General features: G+C 42.3%; 1 protein-coding gene across 4 annotated transcripts in view; it reads left to right on the top strand.

Moving 5' to 3' along the window:
- The window catches only part of gbf1 (golgi brefeldin A resistant guanine nucleotide exchange factor 1), a 221188-nt gene that overhangs the window by 158237 nt on the left and 45794 nt on the right, over positions 1 to 17157 (top strand). For all 4 annotated transcript variants that reach the window (XM_084322245.1, XM_084322244.1, XM_084322243.1 and 1 more), the window contains 9 exons: positions 156 to 238; positions 892 to 1128; positions 2874 to 2967; positions 4562 to 4738; positions 5572 to 5636; positions 5798 to 5921; positions 7361 to 7432; positions 10965 to 11059; positions 12223 to 12376. In XM_084322245.1, the coding sequence (XP_084178371.1) occupies positions 156 to 238; positions 892 to 1128; positions 2874 to 2967; positions 4562 to 4738; positions 5572 to 5636; positions 5798 to 5921; positions 7361 to 7432; positions 10965 to 11059; positions 12223 to 12376 (1101 nt within the window). The remainder of the gene's footprint in view (positions 1 to 155; positions 239 to 891; positions 1129 to 2873; positions 2968 to 4561; positions 4739 to 5571; positions 5637 to 5797; positions 5922 to 7360; positions 7433 to 10964; positions 11060 to 12222; positions 12377 to 17157) is intronic.

The raw sequence follows: 17157 nt of genomic DNA, 5'->3' as shown, positions 1-17157 counted from the left end.
TGGTGGTGAGACTAGAGATGGGTGTCAGTTTTTACAGTATGTACAAAGCAAGTTGAGATGTTTGTATGGAGTTGATATTGATCTTCAGTCAGAAATTAAGGAAATTGTACGATCTGTGCTGATTATTCCCCCCCCACCTTTACATTATATCACAGCAATTCAAGAAGAATCTGAAGGGAGTCAACGGAAACAAAGACTTTGATCAGGACATGTTGGAGGACATCTACAATGCTATAAAGTAAGCTGCCATCATGTAAAAACACAGTAGCCTGGTCCTGTAGGGGGTCGTACTTGGCACTCAACACCGCCAGGGTTAGGGGTTTGATTCCCACTGGAGCCACCCATACTGAAAAACATCGTATGCAGTCATTCCATTGTTATTAATAGTCTGCATACATATTCTCGAATATTCTCTGCGATCCTCAGATCCCCTCACACACCCATGAACCCTGTCTATCTGGAGCGATGAATAGATACTGTTCTATGATAAACCTGAAACTGAAGATAAGTCAACTAATAGTAGCAGTAGGTCGTTTATTGAATCCATAAATGTGTAAAATTGTCTTTCCCACATGCGGTCATGCAGAAGGACCTCTGTACATCTCAGTAAGGAATGAAGCGCGACGGTCTTATCTACACAAATATAATCTGTATATTTTATTGAAGTTAAAACGGACAGTTTCAGTCGCTCTGAGCTCATCGGATATATTGTGTCAAAATTAAAGACACAGTCCAGAAACACTTCTGTTCACTGGTTGTTTGGCATGAACTTTGTACGTACTACTTATAATGAGGTCAAACTGACTGATGAATCCACTAAGAGGGGGGGGGGGTGTCGGGGGTGTGTGAGGACATGCTGTTAAACAACCAACCTGTGTCGTTCCCCTGCAGGAATGAGGAGATTGTCATGCCCGACGAGCAGAGTGGTCTGGTGAAGGAGAACTATGTGTGGAGCGTGCTGCTCCACCGCGGCGCCACGTCTGAGGGCCTGTTCCTCCGCGTGCCGGCAGGCAGCTACGACCACGACCTTTTCACCATGACCTGGGGCCCTACCATCGCTGCCCTCTCCTATGTCTTTGACAAGAGCCTGGACGACACCATCGTCCAGAAGGCTATTGCTGGATTCAGGTACATCAGGGCCAGAACCTACCGTTAGCTGTTGGATCAGGGAGGGGAGGGGGTCATTCCATGAAGCAGGGTTACACACGGTTAGTCAGAGAACTGAAATCGAATGGAATAACTTGGAAGTATGGAATAATGTCAATCCAAATCACCTGGGAGTATTCAAGCTCTACCGTCTAGCTATGAATGAACACAACAGTCCAACTTACCATCTTTAGATAATAACATTTGAAAATGTTGTTCCTCTGAAAACTTAAAACAGTTATATGATTCTTTGTCTACGGTGCTCAATTATACATTAAATCCAAAACGGCAACATATAAAATATATATATGGAACGGTACATTCGAACCGTACACCGTTCGGCACGACCTCCACGGTTCGGGCGTCTGTGTATTGTTCGGTTCAGGGGATGCGCAAAAGAATTTACCGTAACTTTATTTGGCACGGAGGCGGGAGTGACACGCTGGCTGCAGGCAGCAGCAGCAGGTGCTAGTCAGTTTGTGGAAATGGCAAGCGCAATATAAATCAATCTTCATTACGACTTTAACATAAAAAAAACATTAACCATTAACATTACATAGGCCTACACACATCTTGCCATAACGTTAACGTTAGCACGGTTTGTACAACACAACGCACGTTTAACTATGGTAGCCCGCCAGCTCTAATACAGCCAATGAAATGTTACCGTAGCTACTAGCTAGTAGAGAAGAAAATGGGAGTCTGAGAGGCGGGGTGTTGAAAGATAATGATAGGCGTTTATTCAACATCCAAGAAGGCTAACGTACAACTGTGTTTACTAACTCCAACCGGGACTATTGCTGCTTTTCCACTGCATGTTATCAACTCTATTCAACTCCGGTAACGTTATAGTCGAGAAGGTCCGAAGGTACCATGCGCTAAATTGTCCGTGCGGACCCCCCAATCCATAGACAGTTCCAACTCACAGAATTACATTATTCCACCACAGTTTCACAATAAATACTGTTAGTGTGTTGCACTCAATATTTTAATAAATGTAGACAGACGATGTACGTATTTAAAAAATAGAATGAACAGAGCAGTGTTGTTTTGAAACAGTACAGTGTGTGTTAGTTTGATTTATGCTGCATTTTATATTGATGGCCTTCTAATTTGTTTGTTTATTTATTTATTTTAAATAACAGTGACACTTTTCCTTTTGATAAGAAATCCAGCCATATTCCTTTCATTGTATTTCAAATACTGCACTTTAATTTCAAGCGGAAAACTAATCTTTCTATTAAGAACTGACAATCAGGGAATTTAAACATTGTTGACATTGTTTTTTTGTGTTTTATTTTAAAGAAAGGAAAGTCTAGTGCTGGTTGAGCATATGCATACTTTATGTTGATGGCCTTTGTCTATAATGTGGCCACAAAAATGGAAAGGTTTAATTATTTTGTTTGTTTGCACTAAGTTAATACTTTGACAAATGTAGCCTATATTTTTCAGTCAGTTCGGTCTTTGTGTGCCAAACATTATTTAAGGCAAACCGCCGTAAACCTTTTTCTTTTTAATAAAAAAAATTACGTATATTGAACCGAACCGAAAACCGTGACCACAAAACCGTGATACGAACCGAACCGTGGATTTTGTGAACCGTTCCATTATATATATATAGTTAACTCTTAGTTATCTGGCTAACTTTCCAACCCTGCTGGAGCATGTGTGTTTGTTTTGAGGCAGCCTGTAAGCTGTGTGATGAGGTGTCGTCTCTATCCATACAGGAAATGTGCCATGATCTCCGCTCACTTTGGCTTCAGCGACGTATTTGACAATCTGATCATCTCCCTCTGCAAGTTTACTACCCTCAGCAGTGAGGTGAGTGGATGACTGACCGCAGTATAGAGTTGGGAAGTCGCCCCTCTCCTTCCCAGAAGACTTGCCCTCTATGACGATAATTATGTTACATTTAATGGACTAATCTTTCACATATCCATGATGCAAAGGCCATAATATACATCAAATCCAAAGAGTCCCCTGGGGCTCCGCTCATGGGAGCCATGCAGTTTCAAACGTCGATCCCCAGAGTAATGCTGGGGAAATGATAGAAAGAACATCAATATGTGATTGGGAACAAAACATAAGTTGGTCATTGATCATCAAGCAAATGTCTTGGAACGTTCTTCAATGAAAATCTTTGTGACATGACTACCCTCAGAAGTAGTGAGCTTTGTGACGTGACTACCCTCAGAAGTAGTGAGATAGTGAGCTTTGTGACGTGACTACCCTCAGAAGTAGTGAGCTTTGTGACGTGACTACCCTCAGAAGTAGTGAGATAGTGAGCTTTGTGACGTGACTACCCTCAGAAGTAGTGAGCTTTGTGACGTGACTACCCTCAGAAGTAGTGAGCTTTGTGACGTGACTACCCTCAGAAGTAGTGAGCTTTGCGACGTGACTACCCTCAGAAGTAGTGAGCTTTGTGACGTGACTACCCTCAGAAGTAGTGAGATAGTGAGCTTTGTGACGTGACTACCCTCAGAAATAGTGAGATAGTGAGCTTTGTGACATGACTACCCTCAGAAGTAGTGAGCTTTGTGACGTGACTACCCTCAGAAGTAGTGAGATGGAGAGCTTTGTGACATGACTACCCTCAGAAGTAGTGAGATAGTGAGCTTTGTGACGTGACTACCCTCAGAAGTAGTGAGATAGTGAGCTTTGTGACGTGACTACCCTCAGAAGTAGTGAGCTTTGTGACGTGACTACCCTCAGAAGTAGTGAGATAGTGAGCTTTGTGACGTGACTACCCTCAGAAGTAGTGAGATAGTGAGCTTTGTGACGTGACTACCCTCAGAAGTAGTGAGATAGTGAGCTTTGTGACGTGACTACCCTCAGAAGTAGTGAGATAGTGAGCTTTGTGACGTGACTACCCTCAGAAATAGTGAGATGGTGAGCAGTAGGGCTGTCCTTGAGTTATTTGGGCTTCGAAGCTGCAGTAGTAATTATTACCATCGAATAATGGTTTATTTTTCCCTCACAAGAGTTTCAATGCGGTGAGTAAATGAGAGTTGTGGGATAGACGGGTTTTCTGAGTTCATATGATGTTGTTGTCTGAGACGAACTGATTCTCAAATTGAATGTTTATTATTATTTCTAGAAGCTGTTTCTTATGCTGATGTAGGCACATTTTGGAATGGTGAAAAGCCCTAGTGAGCAGTGAGTTGATGAGTGAATGGACCACAATATACCAGTACTTACTAATGTAATGCAATGGCTCAGTTTTCTTATGTTTAGTATTGGGCTGAAATCCAGCATAAATATCAAATGCAGAATCCCACAGTGGGCCTATAGACCAATAGACTCACTATGTTCAGCTCCTTCAACCCCAGGCTTGTCATTGTGAATAAGAGCCTGTTCCAAGCCGGCTCGCCTGGGTAAATAATGATGAGGCGCATGTGTCCTGTCCTCCCTGCAGGCGGTGGAGAACCTGCCCACGGTGTTCGGCAGCAACGGGAAGGCCCAGGTGGCGGCAAAGACGGTGTTCCACCTGGCTCATCGCCACGGCGACATCCTGCGGGAGGGATGGAAGAACATCATGGACTCCATGCTGCAGCTCTTCCGAGCAGAGCTCCTGCCTAAAGCCATGGTGGAGGTCAGGGCCACGGCATGAAATAACAGGCCATGTTGCCGCTAGAGCAGTCGTTTTCAGACCACGGCTCCCCAGCAGGGCCGGGCGGGTCACTGGATTGAGGGGGAAAAGTTCACTTTGGCTCAACAGTGATGGTGAAAATAGTAGAGCATTACTTGTACGGTACATTCTGTTCACAAATTGGATAAGGATGTTAGGCTACTTAGCTCATGCGACTTTTCTTTGGCCGTCATTGCACCGCCCACCTGGTCCCCTGCCGGGGGGCAATAGTTTAAGAAACACTGCTTGTAGAACAGCGGTTCTCAATCTGGTAGTCCGGGATGCACAAATGCATGATCATCATGTTTCTAATCGTTGGTACAGATGCTTTTTTTCTTTTTTTTTTGTGAAATAATGAACCCTCCCCCTCCAATTATTAATCAAGTGAAATGGCCTGAAAGGGGGAAATAAAAGTAATTCTTTGGTGTCAAAGTTCACAATTTTGTCTGCTTGACCATGTTGTGAAGGGGCGGAGTCCCGCTGTGTTTAGTAGCCATGAATCCAAAAGGCCAAGGGCTAGATCCACAAAGAATGGAGTAGACTTTCGTCTTGTTTACACCAGGATCCCCCATTTTCAATTCATAATGAATTGTAAGTAGGGTGCAACTAGCACCGTGCAATCCATTCTTTGTGGATCTAGCCCCAAGTGTCTCTGTGATGGAGCATTGTGCCTCAACGTTTGTGTTTAGTCTGCTTTTGTTTTGGGCTTGCACTTCTATGCCAGAGTAATACTCTGCATTCTCTATTGCCACCTACTGGCCAGTGTTGGAACATAATAATGTGCTTTTTTACCTTAGGTGGAGGATTTTGTGGAGCCAAATGGAAAGATTTCCCTTCAGAGAGAAGAGACTCCTTCAAATCGGTAATCAGAAATCTCCTTTTACACGACTACTTACTGTTTCCTGAGTGAAAGTCTTTTGTTCTGAATCTTATTTTTATCTTATCTTATTTAAGATCTTGGTTTATCTGAGTCTCTTCGCATATCAATCCACACACTTTTGTCTTACTGTATCTTTTTCTCAGGGGTGAATCGGCGGTTCTAAGTTTTGTCAACTGGCTGACCCTGAGTGGAGCGGAGCAATCTGGACTGAGAGGCCCTTCCACTGAGAACCAGGAGGCCAAGCAAGCTGCCATCCTCTGCATCAAGGTAGTGCATACTCTTTTTAAAGCACTAGTTGGGATTACAGTATTTTAGATTATTTTGTTTAATATTATTATTTATTATTAGTTTTTTTAGGAGAGTGAGCAGTCCACTCCCTCTATTTTATTTATTTATTGAGGCAGAGAGAGGCAGGTTAGGAGACACATATTTGTAGATCCTTGCATTCTCAATGAGGGTAAAGGTTTAGACATTTCCAGTAATCTATTGAACTCTTTGGTGGAAAAAACATATTTATACAAATTGTTATTCAATATAGAATTTGTTTAAGGGTTTAAAATACATCTGGAGGGGATCTTTAACACATTCACCGCCAATCACGTTGTACGACGGGTTTCAAGGTCATGCGAATTCCGCCAATCCACGGCGTACGACGTTATTGAGATCATATTTCATTTTTTCGCCATGGTATTCATAATTCCCTCACCCAGCCTCGGCTGAGACAGTGGGACTCTGCACAACCGTGCAACGCTTCAATACCGCCACCTGGTGGATGATCGGGCGAGTTACTACCGGAAATGGATCTCTGGTGATATCGGTGCATCTGGGAATTCCGTCCGGCAGTCACATATTGTTGCGGGACTCTAGACACACATCCGTGTATATGGATCGCTGCCATAACTCAATAATCGATATGATTTGGGCGTTTATTGCGCCATACAAACCGGAAATGGATCTAGTCGATCGACGTCAAATAAGTGGGATCTTTTTCCTCCAGTCTCATCGGCGAACGGTAAGAGGACAGTAACGTTACTTTCAGCTTGATGGTTTATTATTTTCAATGCAAACCGCTCTGATCAATATATCACCCATACTACATAAAGCATTCACTGACTATCACGGAATTATAAACGACCCCCCCCCCCCCCCCTTTCATCCGCGCATGATGAGTCATAACGTTTAGGATCGTATTCAGTTGGATTTTTTTATAGTGTGTATCGCGAATAAACTGCAATCGATAATCTATATTATGCGTTTAGGCCTATAACTAGCGTTCTAGGAATTACTGCAGAAAACGATAAAAACATACTTACGTATATTCTAGACGGTATTTTCGTATGAATATATGAATGAAAAGGTATAACGTTCCTACATCCTGAACGATAGATAATCGATGTTGAATGGGCCATAGTAATGTCAATTTAGCAATACAATTTAAAAAGTTATAGCCCTGCAAAGAAGGTGAACATCTCCATAGGCTTAGACTGGTGGCAGTGATCATACATTGATGGATATAAGCGTGGCAGTTAATGTGTTAAGAGCAAGTTCATATTTACAACATGTCTTGATAAGAGAGGGGGGGGGGGGGTGATAATAAAGTTCAAACAAACAAATACATGTTCAAACTGAAGGCATGTACCAGATACTCAGTACTCCAGAATGACATACAACATGCTTTTGTAATGTCTGCTTCCTCTCTATTTCAGCAATGTGACCCAGAGAAGCTGATCACAGAGAGTAAATTTCTACAGCTGGAGTCTTTACAGGAACTAATGAAGGTATTGAATGGCAGTGACATAACCTTGTTATCTAGCGCATTATCATCACAAGTGTGTGAATGTACATCAACATCATTATTATTACGTGTGTGAATGTACATCAACATCATTATCATCACAAGTGTGATCATCACTAGGTGGTGTAGTGGGCAAGGCGCTCGCCACCAATGCAGGAGACGCTGGGTTCGAGCCCAGCTCTCCGCATTGCTATCAGCTTGGCTGGTCGTTCATACTAACACAATTGGCAGTGTTAGGGGTGGGAAAGCTGATGGGTGGGGATCGGACGTTGTGGACAGCGATTCCTACCGGTCGGTTGGTGCGCCTGCGCAGCAGAATCAGGAAGCAACGGGGGCGGCGTGTCCCTCCCACGCAGACCCCTGACGCTGAGAGATCGCGCTGTGCAGGTGAAAAGATGCGACGGCTGCTTCCTCGAGTACCGGAGGGGACACGTGATGTAAGGCTTCGTCCACATTGCAGCCGGCTTGTGGGAGGCATGGCCTAACAGCGTTCGAGACAGGGGAGGGTAGAATTGGACGATACGAAATTGGGATGGGAGAAAAATTGAAAATGGGAGAAAAAAGTAGATAAAAAAAAACAAGTGTGTGAATTAACATCAGTCCTGACCTGTCCTGTCTTGAATTAATTAGTGCTGTCAATCGATTAAAATATCGCATGATTGTCCATAGTTAACTCGCGATTAATCGCAAATTAATCGTATTTTTTTTTTTTCCTTAAACGGATCTTCAAGTTCCAACTCTTATCAACATGCGAGTCAACAAATGCTTGCTTTATGCAGCCATTTAACACAAAAGGATGACCCTCATGCATTGCAAATTTGCATCAAATTCAAAACAGAGTGATGCACAAAATAACTTAAAAGAAAATAATAATTTAAAACAATGAATAAAGTGTGCATGAAATAATAGGGTAAAGAAAACGTTAGGAACTTGTTACATTCACCCACACAAGGGCTGAGTAATCACACACCCCCCCTCTCTCTCACGCACACACACACTCTCCCAGCTCTCTTTCTCTCTTGCCCCTTCCTCATCTCTCTCACCCCCCCCTCTCTCTCTATATCTCACACAATCCTTTAGTGAATGTTTGTATCCGCAACAGTGGAAAACTGCCAAAGTAATACCACTGCCAAAAAATTCGAAATTGCCATTCTCAGGATCTAATAGTCGTCCCATAAGTTTACTGCCAGTTTTGAGTAAACTGATGGAAAGAATAGTAAGTGAACAGATTAAAAGCTACTTTTCTTTTAACACATTGACCACTGATTTTCAACATGCATATCGTGAAGGACATTCAACAGCGACTGCTTTAACCCAAATGACGGATGATTGGCTGAAAGAGATAGATAAAAAGAAAATGGTTGGAGCTGTCTTGCTTGATTTTACTGCAGCATTCGACATCATAGATCACAAATTCTTACTTAAAAAACTTGAATGTTACGGTTTCTCCTCATCTGCACTATCTTGGATGCAAACTTATTTAGCAAACCGGAAACAAATAGTTTTTTTTAATGGGAGTTACTCAGAAGTTAAAACGGTAAGGTGTGGAGTACCCCAAGGAAGTTGCCTTGGGCCTTTGCTCTACACCATATTTACAAATGACATGCCTCTTGTCCTAAATAAGTCCTATATTTCTATGTATGCGGATGATTCAACGATTTACACATCAGCCTCAACAGCCAATGAATTAAATACGGTTCTAAAGGCAGAGTTGCAATCAGTGATGGAATGGATAAAGAATAACAAACTAGTTCTAAACATATCAAAGACAAGTAGCATCATTTTCGGTTCAAACCATACTCTAAGAACGAACCCAGTCTTGAAACTTTTGATAAGTGATGTGGTAATTAATCAAGTCCAGGAGACTAAACTCCTAGGGGTAACATTAGACAGTAAATTGTCATGGTCACACCATATAAACAATATAGTAGTGAAAATGGGAAGAGGGATTTCTGTTGTTAAAAGATGTGCTCATTTGTTACCACTAAATTCTATCAAACAGGTAATTCAAGCTCTGGTTTTGTCAAATCTTGACTATTGTCCTGCAGTATGGTCGAATGTAACAACGAATAAACTGAAAAAATTACAAATGGTACAAAACAAAGCAGCACGTATAGCGCTTCGCTGTGAGTACAGAACTAATGTTGCAGCGATGCACAGTTGTTTAACTTGGTTACTTGTCAAACATAAATTACTCTGCTCACTCCTTGTATTCACTAGGAATATTCTTGTTACAAAGATCCCCTCAATTTTATATAACAATTTATCAATAAGTCTTGACAGACACAACCATTCCACCAGACATGCTTCTGCACAAGGTTTTACACTTCCAAAAGTGAGGTCGAATGCAATGAAGCGAACTGTCATGTTCCGTGGTATGCAGGAATGGAACTCTCTTCCCAGACATGTTAAGCAGGAGAATAGTAAATGCCGTTTCAAAATCGTGGTAAAACAACATTTTCAACCAAAGAAATTGACATTCCCTAATAGATAGTGTGTACGTAAATGAAAATGTATGTGTCTGATATTTTTATCTTGTATTATGAATTTGATTAGGGTTTTTATTGTTGTTTTAATTGTCTGTATGACATGTAAATGTTGTGAGTGTATAAGGGTTTTTATTGTTGTTTTAATGGTCTGTATGTCATGTAAATGGTATAAGGGTTTTTATTGTTGTTTTAATTGTCTGTATGACATGTAAATGTTGTGAGTGTATACGTCTGTAACTGTATTTTATGTGTTATGGACCCCAGGAAGAATAGCCCCAGCACTGCTGTGGCTAATGGGGATCCAAATAAACTTAAACTTAAACTTAAACACACACGCACGCACGCACGCACGCACACACACACACACACACACACACACACACACACACACACACACACACACACACACACACACACACACACACACACACACACACACACACACACACACACACACACACACAAACAAACATAGTATCAATGAGAGCATCAATAATACACCTGAGTGAAGTCTAGTAATTTTTTTTAGTTTATTGTGAGTTAAAAAAAAATAGTGGTGTTAATAGAATCGGGCGATACCGCGTTAATACCGCGTTAACTTTGACAGCCTTAGAATTAATACATCCTGAGCATTTTGAATGGCATGAGTTAGGACTGGGCGTTATGGGGAAGGGGGGCAAATATCACAATATTCAGAGGGATTTTATACAGTATATATAATCTGCTTAGGTATGGAAAAGTGCATGTTAGATGTTCATCATATTGGACAGCATGGCATGAGAAGAGTGAAACAGTATAAAACTAAAATGTTACAATTCTATAATATTTCAGCAATACTTTTGTGGGAAATCTGAGTTAATATGAGCTTTTTAGCATTTAGACAACACACTTTTGTATCACATTATCTCAAAATCCCCACAATGCAGTAATACAATTACAGTAAATAATGATAAATATCGATATCGCACCTAAGCGGTGTCATGTGCGTTTTTGAAAGATTTGTCATGTTTTTTTGTCTCCCTACAGGCTCTGATCTCAGTCACTCCTGATGAAGATACCTATGATGAAGAGGATGCTGCGTTCTGTCTGGAGATGCTGCTGCGCATTGTCCTGGAGAACAGGTAGGTTAGGGGGAGTTGTCCTGGAGAACAGGTAGGTTAGTGGGAGTTGTCCTGGAGAACAGGTAGGTTAGGGGGAGTTGTCCTGGAGAACAGGTAGGTTAGGGGGAGTTGTCCTGGAGAACAAGTAGGTTAGTGGGAGTTGTCCTGGAGAACAGGTAGGTTAGGGGGAGTTGTCCTGGAGAACAGGTAGGTTAGGGGGAGTTGTCCTGGAGAACAGGTAGGTTAGGAGGAGTTGTCCTGGGGGAGTTGTCCTGGAGAACAGGTAGGTTAGGGGGAGTTGTCCTGGAGAACAGGTAGGTTAGGAGGAGTTGTCCTGGGGGAGTTGTCCTGGAGAACAGGTAGGTTAGGGGGAGTTGTCCTGGAGAACAGGTAGGTTAGGGGGAGTTGTCCTGGAGAACAGGTAGGTTAGGGGGAGTTGTCCTGGAGAACAGGTAGGTTAGGGCGAGTTGTCCTGGAGAACAGGTAGGTTAGGAGGAGTTGTCCTGGGGGAGTTGTCCTGGAGAACAGGTAGGTTAGGGGGAGTTGTTCTTGAGAACAGGTATGTTAGGAGGAGTTGTCCTGGAGAACAGGTAGGTTAGGGGGAGTTGTCCTGGAGAACAGGTAGGTTAGTGGGAGTTGTCCTGGAGAACAGTTAGGTTAGTGGGAGTTGTCCTGGAGAACAGGTAGGTTAGGAGGAGTTGTCCTGGAGAACAGGTAGGTTAGTGGGAGTTGTCCTGGAGAACAGGTAGGTTAGGAGGAGTTGTCCTGGAGAACAGTTAGGTTAGTGGGAGTTGTCCTGGAGAACAGGTAGGTTAGGAGGAGTTGTCCTGGAGAACAGGTAGGTTAGGAGGAGTTGTCCTGGAGAACAGGTAGGTTAGGGGGAGTTGTCCTGGAGAACAGGTAGGTTAGGGGGAGTTGTCCTGGAGAACAGGTAGGTTAGTGGGAATTGTCCTGGAGAACAGGTAGGTTAGGGTGAGTTGTCCTGGAGAACAGGTAGGTTAGGCGGAGTTGTCCTGGAGAACAGGTAGGTTAGGGGGAGTTGTCCTGGAGAACAGGTAGGTTAGGGGGAGTTGTCCTGGAGAACAGGTATGTTATGCTGAATGAATGCATTTACATTGTTTATGTCCCTTGCCTGTTTGTAATATGTGGATCTATATAAATTGCTCTAGTGTCTGTGTCTGTAGGGACCGCGTGTCGTGCGTGTGGCAGGCTGTACGGGACCACCTGTGCCACCTGTGTGTCCATGCCAACGAGAGCTGCTTCCTGGTGGAGAGGGCTGTGGTGGGGCTCCTCAGACTGGCCATCCGCCTGCTTCGCAGAGAGGACATCAGCTCCCAGGTACACACGCACGCACACACACACACGCGCACACACACACACACACACACACACACACACACACACACACACACACACACACACACACACACACACACACACACACACTGGCTGTCTTTCCCCTTATAGTCAATTAGGTTCATCGGTCGGTTTGGTCTTAGTCTACCAAGACTTTTTTAGTCGATAGGTCACTAATAACTAAGTCACTAATAAACTATTTTGGAAAATATAGTAACAAAGTGCTTTACAGAAACAATAAAAAGAGGTGAATATCACAAAAAATATATATAAACAATATGTGACCAGGCACAGATAATAGGGTCTTGTTAAGCAAGCTTCACATTTTATGAAAGTACAGGTTCTTACCTTAAAAATAAGCTTGCACAAATCGGCGGATAATTTTCAATCTATAAACCAATAGCCTGTTTTGAGCTACATAGTTTCAAAGGGGCTGTTGGCTGTTCTCTTAACTCATTCTGAGCCAGCTATTATCCTCAATCCTTCACTGTACGTCACGATGTTTGCAGAGATATATCTATATTCTATATTATAGTTATGGAGCAAATACTATGGCTCATTTGACAGTCACTATCTCTCGTCCAACATGTAAAAAATAGTTAATTTTGTCATGTATACGTTCGTGTGTTATCCCGTGGTGAATATTGTATAGTTTCAGAGTGATCCGGGCTAATTCCTGGAAGCTGCGTTATGGAGCACCATGTGAATTTAGCTTGTTCGCATTGCTTGCCTGGACACATTACTATTTCCAAATCAAAGGTACCGGTATATAATAGGTATTATGTTTCATCATGAATGGATCAAAGGGAGCGGTCGTTTTGTTGATGCTCTGATCGCCAGCAACGGCATACGTTTTGAATACTACATACGTTGATCGTTGCGATCGATGTGAAATCATTGTTGGATCAAAGTAGGGTTGATGTCATAAATTATAGTCCTTACCTTTACTAGGAGGTATCCCAAAATGAATATTCCAATTGTCTGATCGCGATTTCCAGTATTGATGTCCATCGGGTCCCTGACATGAAATGGCACAAAATATCCATCAAATGTGTTCCACTCATTAGAAGTTGCTCGAATGAAGTGTTTCACTTGGCTTGGTCTACATTCATTGACATCTCCCGATTCAGATACAATTGAACACAAATAGTTCCAAAGATATGAATGTTTCTCAGCATTCGAATACAAAGCGACCGAATTGTATCTGTGCAACCTCAAAATATAATTGGGAGCATTCGTGCGAGTGCAAATAATTGTTCTGGTGCGACCTCCCCCCCCCCCCCCCCCCCCCCCGAACGGTAAGAATAGTACTAGGCTATATAACATACATCTTTGCAAGTAGATTACATTAGCAAAATGCCCTTTTGACATAGCCTACAATCTACATGAAAGTTTATTTGGAAGTATTTTATATTCTGTACTTAGTTTGAAAGAGGTCAGACAGTTCCCTCTGTGTGTAATACAGACTTCACACATTCATAAATAACGCTTATTGTGCACTGTAATAACTAATACGTTTTGTTCAATGGGGGATTTTTTGTATGTACCGAATACCGTGAAACCATGGTATTTTTGCCCAAGTTTATCGTACCCTCAAAATGTCATACCGGCACATGCCTAGTCTACACTATAGGCTACACTACTAGATCTACACTATACTATATATACGTGATTGGGAGCCAGCGCTTGACGGCCAACCACGTATAAATACGTGATAAGCTTGTTTTTGTTTTTATTCCATTTTAATATCCCGGTTGTTGTCACGGAGCTGTATTTTGGCTGGAAAAGCCATATTGGGACTCCGAAAGTGCAGTACCGGCCAGATCCTGGTATTGGCACTGTCTCGAGAATGCAGTTTCCCCTGTTGCAGACCGGGTGTCACTTTTTTTCCCGCTCCAGGTTAGCTTTTCGGTATATAGTTCATATTCACGACGCTATAAAACGGGAACGTATTGATGAAAAAATTATTTCTTTAGGTCATATTGAAGGGAAGGTTTATACTGTCAATTGACAATGACAATGGACACATACTCCAGGTTTCAGAGCCATATAGCAGTACGGATTTGACGTTGGAGTTGAAGATTTTGAGCTTGGTGTTGAGTTTGATGTTTCAGGTTTTCCATATCTTGTTTAACATGTTGAATGTTGCTCTTGCTTTTCCTATTCTTGCCCTTACGTCTTCCTCAGTCAAACAATACAGTAACAGTAAAAATCTATGATAAATCACAGGACAATGACAGAAATAATAATAACAATAATGACAGTCCAGTAATTAAATCAAAATAAATGTAGATTAAAAGACATAAAAATAATAAATACAATACAATACAATACATGTGCTCTTGCTCGCTCTTCCTCACTCTTTCCTTCCCCTTCCCTCCCCCTCCACCCCCCCCCCCTCAGGACCCCCTCTTGGACTATACATCCACTATTCCATTTAACATCAGAAATTACAAGTTCATATGCTTCCCTTTATCTTCTCCACCACAGCTAACCAGATTGCTATGCTGGCTTCATTAACACCTAAAATTCGTGCAGTAGATATCTCTAGATAAATAGGTAAGAACCCATACCTTCCGGCACATTTTATCCGGTTGAATCCAGCGTGACGCTATCAACTTTTTGGCAGCCGTAAGACTGGACAAAATTAGTCTCTTTACATGTACAGAGGTTGATAGCTGAGAAACATCATTCAACAACAATACAGATGGCAGTATAGGTATGGTCAGAGATAAAAATTCTGATAATTGAGTAGTTACTTTTTCCCAGAATATCTTAACAGGAGGGCATTCCCAATACATATGCATAAATGTACCAAGAGCACTGTTTAAACACAAGGAGCATCGAGGGTCTTGTCTAAGCCCCATTAGGTGCAAACGTCTAGGAGTCGGGTAAGTCCTATGAACAAAATGAAGATTAATCTGTTGGTGATCCGGGCTGCGTGATGATAGCCGAACGTTTGCCCAGACTTCATCCCAATCAAAATCTACTTCCAAGTTTGGGATATTCTTTCTCCAAACCGAGTCTAAGGGAAGGACATCATATGAGGACGTAAGTAAGTGACGATAAAAGTCAGAGACGAAGCCTCTCGATGTCTCCTTTTCATAAAAGAATTTGTCAAATCTGTGGTGCTCAAGTGGAATCTTTAATGGGACTCTGTGAGCCTTTAAAGCTGCTCTTAATTGTAGATAGAAATAATGAGTGGAGCTGGTGGGGTTAAATTTGTTAGATATATCTTGATAACTGCAGAAACCATGGACATCGAAGATATCCCCCAATGTATGTATACCTTTCTTTTCCCATCTAGGAAATCTGATAGGTTGTTGTGCAATAAGGAGTAAATTGTTATTAAATAGGGGAGAATGACTGTGCCATTTATGGTGGTTTGTACACTTTTTCTGTGTGTCACGCCATATCCTGATCACATGTGTAATAAGAGGGCCAAATCTCAAGTTGCATTGATTGATAAGTTGGTGTACACTATATTCTGCAGTCTATGTGTTGCCACTATGTTCTCCTCTAATGGTCTCCAGGATACAGATGCTTGAGAATCAAACCAGGTGATCAGTGGTCTTAAAGAGAACGCTTTAAAATAATAGTTGAAGTCTGGAAATGCTAAACCCCCGTCGGCTTTGTTTCTCTGTGCAGTGGATCTTTTTATTCGTGGAGGTTTGTTGTTCCAAATGAATTTATATGCAGCGGAGTGTAATTTTTGCCAGTAACCAACAGGGGGGGGTAACGGCAACATCGAGCTGAAGAAGTTAATTCTGGGTAATACATCCATCTTAACTATTGATGCTCGGGCCTGTAATGAGTCTTGCATCTGTTGATGGTTGTGTGAGAGTAGTGCGATGTCATCCGCAAAGTCCAGGTCTTCGAGGTGCTCCGTTAGACTCCACTGGATGCCAGTCTTTTTATTGGTTGTGGTTTGCCTCATGATCCAGTCGATGCATAGGAGGAAGAGGAAGGGGGAAAGTAGGCAGCCCTGTTTCACGCCGGTGAGCACTTTGAAGTGTTCTTGCACCGTTATGTAACACTTGGCATTTCATGTCCTGATACATGTTCTTGATTAGTCTCTGTGAGCTGCTCCCTTTTTTGCTCGAGTTTTGCATTTGTTTATTGTGCCTTTTTTTGCCGTCCTCTCCTCTATTCGTTTCAGTGGATATCCAGGGTTTGTGGCTTGTTTTCTTTCTCCCTACCACTTCTAGGCATGTCTCCTTCCATACCGTTTTCAGGTTGTTCCAGTGCTCTTCCACTGGTTTTTGAGCTTGTTCTTGCAGGGCTTGGAACCTGTTCTGTAGGGTGATTTGGTATAGTTCCGCGGCGTTGTTCCTATGTCCTGGAAAAGCTGGATGTTGTACTTTGCTCTGTTGTCAGTGGGGAATTTGCAGCGCTTCAGCTTGAGTTGGAGTTTTGCGTCCAGTAGGTGATGATCTGACCCCACATCTGCCCCCCTCTTCACTCGTACATCCAGGAGGGAACGTCTGAACTTCCTGTTTATACTTATGATCTATTTGGTTTTCTGTGGTGTGGTCAGGTGATATCCATTAGGGGTGGACGTATAAACGGTATATGGTATAAATGGTATGAATTTGCGCTACGGTATGGATTTGGACTATACCTTGTGACCGGTATGAGCAGCTAAGTCACAGCAGTAGCAATGACATTAACGTTATTTGACTACTCACTCTGCGTTTGCAGTGGTCGTTGCATAGTGTTTAATTGTACTGAGTTTTTCTCCACTTGTTTACGGACCTTGCCAT

The sequence above is a fragment of the Notolepis coatsorum genome (assembly GCF_963971535.1).
Source record: "Notolepis coatsorum genome assembly, chromosome: 9".
In the NCBI taxonomy this organism is placed as follows: Eukaryota; Metazoa; Chordata; class Actinopteri; order Aulopiformes; family Paralepididae; genus Notolepis; species Notolepis coatsorum.
Note: the sequence above shows the minus strand (reverse complement) of the source record. Positions and strands in the feature narration are given on the sequence as shown.